This window comes from Chrysochloris asiatica, unplaced genomic scaffold (genome assembly GCF_000296735.1).
Source record: "Chrysochloris asiatica unplaced genomic scaffold, ChrAsi1.0 scaffold00043, whole genome shotgun sequence".
Lineage (NCBI taxonomy): Eukaryota > Metazoa > Chordata > Mammalia > Afrosoricida > Chrysochloridae > Chrysochloris > Chrysochloris asiatica.
This window is the reverse complement of record NW_006408561.1, coordinates 17,781,989-17,788,693: the sequence shown is the minus strand read 5'-3', so window position 1 is coordinate 17,788,693 and position 6,705 is coordinate 17,781,989. Positions and strand designations below refer to the sequence as shown.

Here is a 6,705-nt window from a genome sequence, read left to right as displayed (position 1 = left end):
TAGGGTCCCACTCTCTGCTCTTCTCTCTTGATGGTCCTAGGGACCTCCGCTCCTAGACTGCAAAGTTAATCACCCCCCTCCTCGCTACAAAATGTCTACCTAAACATTTCCAACTCTCACAGTCAGTCCTGATAACAATTATTCACTATTGTATCACAAGAGACCTATCCACATTTCATTTCATCAGCCCTGCCTAGACAGATTAGATACTACTCACTGGAGATTCTACCCTCCTCCAGGCCCTTTAGATCTAGGTTCCTTCTTGAAAGCTTGTAAGCCAGTCACTTCTTGCCTTTGTAGCCCCCCATTTTGGGTAGCCAATGTCCAAGTTGCCTATCCCTGTCTACTCTGTGTATGGAGGGGGTGGGAATGATTGTCGCTGTAAAGATTTGTTCCCACTTATTAGCTACTGCATCCATAGGTGTAGGTCAAGTTCATCAAATTGTATCAGATTACTCTTTTTTTTCCTCTTCTTTCTTCTTCTAGTTGAGCTTTGGTCATCCAGTCATTGAAGCCAGGTCAAGTGGATATTATCTGCAAGTGTGGGTGTTCTTGTGCATATGACTTCTCTTCTTATCACCTGGATGCTTCACTCTCCATTCTAGTCCTCTGTGGCTATGTCACTGACTCTGGGCCAAAGAGTCCCCAGTCTTGCCACACTCCTAGCCAACCAGGTCTCCACCCGGGTTCACAGGAGTCTATTGAACATTGTAGGGCATAGCTCGCAGCTTCATTGCTGTTTTTCCCTCACTTCTCCTTATTTGTGATGAAGGTGGTCACCAGTTGGCACATGTATTCCCACTGAGTCTTAGTCTTGGAAGGGGGTTTGCTCTGAGGGGACCTGACCACTTGCCTTGATTCTCCTGGGTGAGCAACTTGCTTATTCTTGTAGTAGTAATCAGTCGGTCTGCCTATATTGTTTGTATTTTTCCTGTCGGTCTGTCTTTCAAGAAGTATCTTCTGTTCTTCTAGCCACTCCAGGCTGGTCTGCTTGTCCTTTCAAGTGGAAATTTCCCATCTCTGAAGATTCTGGATGCTGTTCAGGATTCCACCTATAGTCTTATGTAATGCAGAGGCTCCGCAAGAAACCTCCTTCACTGAGCACGTTGTGGCCCCATTTTAGGTCTTCCAATCAGTTATAGGCAGAAGACGGGCTTACAAGCTTTCTATGGTGATATTTCTGGCTATTCCTTTCTTTTCCCCTCAAGTATCTATTTTAAAATATAATGCAAGAAAAACCAAGATTCAAAAGACAGCCAAGCATCTTAACATTATTTTCCCCCTTTCCCCAATTTCAACCATGTCTCAATCCCTGTATCCCAGAGCCCTGTTGTTCCAAGGTTGTGCATACATCATTATTTACCTCTGTCCCACTTAGCCCATGCAAACCTGCCTAATTGTTCTCCCATCTGCTTTGTTCTTCCATTCCCCTTTGCCTTCTTGTATATTGCCCCCCTTCCCAGCACCCAACCTATCCTGTGTCTATTTCCTGCCCTCTGCTCCACCTTCCCGTGGCTCTCCTCACCCCGCCCCCTCATATCCCAGCAACCAGCAAAGAGCCCCCCTCCCCTTTAGCAAAACATGAAGACATATAATCAAACTTTTCAAAACAAGGGAAAAATCCTGAAAGCAGCTCAGAAAAATGAAGTTACCTATAAAGGAGAACTAATAAGATTATGATTTCTGAGAAAAAAACAAGTAGGCAAAAAGACAATGGAATGACATATATAACTCTAAAAGAAAAAAAATTACCAACCAAAAATCAGATATCCAGCAAAACTGTCCATCTCATGTAGCAAAATTAGGTCATTTTCAGACAAATGAAAATTAAACAACCTTACAAAAAATACTAAAGTTATTTGGACAGAGAACCAACAACAGCAGATAACAACCTGAGAGTAACATCCATAACAATTATCCCCTAGACTAAACTCAGGTATAGAAGCAAGCAAAGTAAAACTGACCTATACGACTGAAAAGAGAGAACCAGATTTACAGTTGCAGCAACAACAAAATATAAAGTAAAAAGAAAGAATAGTTCAGTCATAGAACTTCCAAATGAAGAAAAAATCAAATGGATTTCAAGAAAGAAAGAAAAAAAATCACTGTAAACCTTAAAACTAGACTATAACTTAGTACTAGCCCAGCCTTCACCCAAACACTAACCTAACACTAGTCATAACCATAACCCTAACAATAAACCAAGTTATAGACATTCCAACAATGCCCTCACTCATTCTTATCCCTCCCCAAAAATTGTTTCCTCTGTATTTTGCATATGAATTTACACTATCTTGTTACTATCAGGAGAAAATATTAATACCTTGTTATAGGTGGTCAGTATTAGGTTGAGATATAGAATATGATATATACACAGGAACAATATAGTTTACTTTATGAAGTATTAAAAGTCCATAATGAAGTATATGGTACTTACTGATTTCAGTCTTACTTTAAAGTCATAATTGAATATTAAGTGGTGTGTTCCATGTATCATTAAATATTTTTTCTTACTTGAATTTCATAGGTACAATGTTAGCTGTTCTAAAAAATTTGCACTTAGTCGTTGGAATCGTAAGCCTGATAATCAAAGTCTTGGGCATCGTGGCCGTCGTCCAAGTGGCCCTGATGGGGCAGCAAGAGAACATATCCTTAGGCAGGTGGGTAGAAAACTTGCTTCAATGTACAATTCCCTTTTCAGAAATGCAAGGAAAGTACAATGCTGTATTTTACTTGTACTACATTTTCCAGCTTCCAATTACTTATCCATCTGCAGAAGAAGACTTGGCTTCTCATGAAGATTCTGTGCCATCTACTATGACAACTCGTTTGCGCAGGCAGAGTGAGCGGGAAAGAGAACGTGAGCTTCGGGATGTGAGAATTAGGAAAATGCCGGAGAACAGTGACTTGCTAGCAGTTGCACAAACAGAGCCATCAATATGGACCATAGACGATGTCTGGGCCTTCATCCATTCCTTGCCTGGTATGTAATTAACCATCTTGGTCTTAGTATTTTTCTTGTGCATTCCCACACAGGAATGATGTTAGATCCATCCACACCTGTTGCACAAAAGGGCTAGAAAAGTGCTGTGTATATATATTAATTAAACAGCCTTTGCTATTGAAATGTGATCTGTTTCCTCTTCCTTATTCCCTCAGCACAACTGGGTATTTTCTCATACCCCCAAGTCAATAAAAACTGATTAGTCTGCTTCTGCTGTGGCACCTCAGCCGTGAAGATACTAAAGGTGCTCTCTTCTCCTCAGTCTGATTTCTCTCGAGAGGTCAGTAGAGAGATTGAATCAGACAGTTCTTTCTTTCTGCTCTTTACTTTTCTATTTCCTCCTTATTTCTTAATTTAACGATGTAAAAATGAGATCAGAGATTTTTTTTTTTAACATTTTTGAAAGCCAATTAGTATCTTTTAGAGTATGATGAAATTTTGGTTTCTCTTTTAAAAATCAAGTTGATGCTTTTAAAAAGAAGTTGCTTTCCTTGATTTCTAAACAAACATCAAGAGTACTTCTGCATTTAAAATTTTTAGTAGCTAGCTGAAACTCAGTTATGATAATCTGTCCGATACTGAGGATAATTCTCATTTGAGTTTTCCTGCTGCTGACTCTCATTTTGGTATTCTTTCCATCATCTTAGGTCATTATATCCTTTATTACAACAATAGTGTTTCATACTGTTTTTTTCCATTTAACCACATTATATATTAAGCTAGTGTATATTGTTAAATCAGCAAATCTTATCAGCCATTTTGACCTTATGAATATGGAAAACGGGTTGTTGTTTTTTGAACTGCCCCCCCCCTTTTTTTTTTAAATCTGTTCTCTTTTGGTTTTATTGCGAAGCATATATTTCTCTTGAGATAAGTTTTTCAGGAGAATTCGTTGCATTTGAAATTGGTTACCAGACTTACTAAATTTAACCTTTCTGTATGAAGATGACCTAGGTCTCAAAAACAAACATAGCTTATGGACTGTTAGCAAAGAAAATATATTCAGAAATATGACTGCTTTTAAAAATGTATGCCAGCCCTTTTACTTTATATACTGAACTCTTATTTTATCAATAGCTAATTTAAATGCTAAATAGGAATTTTTCTATATTTTGTCAGATATGGTCTTGTTTTTAAAGAAAGATGGACTTGTTTAAAGGGACACATTCTCCATAGGAAGACTTTTAAACAGGTGCCTAAGAAGACGTTGTTGAGTGATGTCGAGTTAGTTCTGACTCACAGTGACCCTGTATAGGGTTTCCGAGGAGCGGTTGATGAGCTTGAACTGCTGACCTTGCAGCTCGAGCTGAATTTGCAGTACTGCGATTAACCCATAGTGTCACACAAGGATTCCTAAGGAGACATAGGGTCTAAAATAATTGTCACTATATGGCTTCCAAGTCTGCTTTCAAACTGGTGTATTAGAGGATGATGAGTCTTCACTGGCTATGATTTAATATTTGATGAAACAGATTCTGGCTTTTCGGGTAGTACAAGTGTCTGAAGAGTTTTCTGTACCATCTCCGGTGGCTGGGGTTTGAGTCTTGCAGTTTTAGAAGCAGTCTGAGTCTCCCAAATTGGGCACATTATCTTTTTGTAAACCTGATTTCTCATTTGGGGGAAATTATTTCTCATTTTGGGTGGGTGTGGGAGTTGGTTTATGTTCTGAAGGATGTAGTTGCAAAAATAATGAACAAATAATAGATATTGCTGAATCTTCTTTCACTAAGACTTTCTTTTAGGACTAGTTTTCTGGTTTTCCCAGTATCTAGTTGCTATGAGATTACTCTTGGTTGCTTTATTAGAACAAAGACTGACTCCTTTATCTCGTTCTTTCTTCACTTGAGTTAAATTATTATTTTTTAATATTATTTCTTACTTGTTTTATTAAGTCCTCTAGACTCTCAATTTTGTTGCCAGTTATTTAGAAGACATTGGATTCATTAAAAGAAGTCTACTGGTGTAGGACTGTAGGATAAGCACTGGACCATAAGGTTGGTTTGAACTGAAAGGGCCGCTGTTCAAATTCACCAGCCACTCCTCAGAAACCATGCAAGGGTGGCTATGAGTCAGAACCGTCACACAGGCACATAATAAAATCAGCAACTTCACAGAATTGATATGCTTAATATACAGCTCTCCTTTTACTGATTAAAATGGGATTATTTGCTAATTGCTTGGACAGACCAAGTAACAAGCTTATTTTGTGATCAGTTGTATTTTTGTTCTCAAATGTTTTCTCTGAATAACTTCTGTGGTGGTGGTGGCTGTGTGCCGTGGAGTCGGTTCTGACTCTTAGCAACCCTGTACTGGGTTTCCGAGGTTGTAAATCTTTACGGGAGCAGAAAGCCTCATCTTTCTCCCGTGGAACAGCTGGTAGTTTCAAACTGCTGACCTTGTGGTTCACAGCCCGATTTGCAACCACTATGCTACCAGAGCTCCTTGAGTAGCTTCTGTAGCTTATAGTAAATCTTTAACTAGAAAATACCTCTATCTTCATTTCTTTATGTTCTCTAACCTTTGGAAAATTTTTTAGGCCTGCTTGAGTTCATTCAGGGCTATTACTGTTGTTTTGTTTTTCATCTTCCCTGAGTAGTCATCATCCTGTTCCCAAACTTTTCTTATAGAATGAGCAAATTTGTAAATGTTGTAATCTCTTTTGTATTTTGTTTCTTTCTTATTAGAGATAGGCTTCTCTCTTTGAGCAGAGCACTTCTATTTACTCGTACTGCCTTCTCTTTTTTGTATAATGCCATCTTGAAAACCAATCTGTTTGGCCCATGTTAGAGCTAATATATTTTGTTGTTGTTATGTGCGGTCAAGTTGGTTCCAACCCATAGCAACCCTGTATAGGGTTTCCAAGGCAGGACTGGTGAGCTTGAACCGCCGACGTTGCTGTTCAAACAGACATTGCAGTCCAGTGCATTAACCCACAGTACCACACCAGGACTCAAATCTCAGAACTATTATCAAAATGAAAAATAATTGTCTTATTTTTTTTTTTTTTAATGCATCAAAAAGATCTGTGTAAGCACAGTTCTTACTTTCAGTTAACTGCAGGTTATCTTCTTTTAACTTTTTTGATACAGTGAACTACCATTTGCAAGGATCTATTCTGTATTTATTATCTGTGAATCTCTAGACTTGTTTTTTCTGTAGGCATATAAAATAAGAATTGTCTTAAAAACATGACTGTTGTCCATAACACTAATACTGGGATGTTTATTCTGTAGTATTGATGAGCTGGTTGTATATTTTCACCCAGGTTTTGTGTGGGAGGTCAGTTTTTTTTCTGGTGGGAGTGTTTTGCTTAGTTGAAATGACTGGACACTTGGCAGGGAGCCATGTGCAGAAACCCATGGCCATACAAAGAGTTGCACTGCACTAGCTGCCACAAGGTCAGCGGGCCAAACTCACCAGCTGTTCCTAGGAAGGTAGTACAGGGTCACGATGAGTCGGAGCTGACTCAGTGGCACTTAACAACAACAATAGCTGCTGGTGAGAACTAGCCAGTGGGGCTGAATGATCACTTCAGCTGTTAAATGCTTTGTGTGAGTCTCTAGAACGGCAGCCATTTTGCAGAGCTAGATGATAATGTCAGAACACTAGCTCAGTATACCATGAACATCTAAAATCTTAGTTTTTCCTAGTGAGTTTCCAGAAATACACTTCTTTATTTTTAAGTAACTTTGTTTTCTCAT

At 38.8% G+C, this 6,705-nt stretch overlaps 1 protein-coding gene across 3 annotated transcripts in view; it reads left to right on the top strand.

Annotated features, from left to right (window-relative positions):
* The window catches only part of PHC3 (polyhomeotic homolog 3 (Drosophila)), a 97,786-nt gene that overhangs the window by 88,234 nt on the left and 2,847 nt on the right, over positions 1-6,705 (top strand). For 2 of the 3 annotated variants that reach the window (XM_006861823.1, XM_006861822.1), the window contains exons 13-14: positions 2,528-2,660; positions 2,752-2,983. In XM_006861823.1, the coding sequence (XP_006861885.1) occupies positions 2,528-2,660; positions 2,752-2,983 (365 nt within the window). Of the gene's footprint in view, positions 1-2,527; positions 2,661-2,751; positions 2,984-6,705 lie in introns of those variants that run through there. The other variant, XM_006861824.1, reaches the window with a different exon arrangement.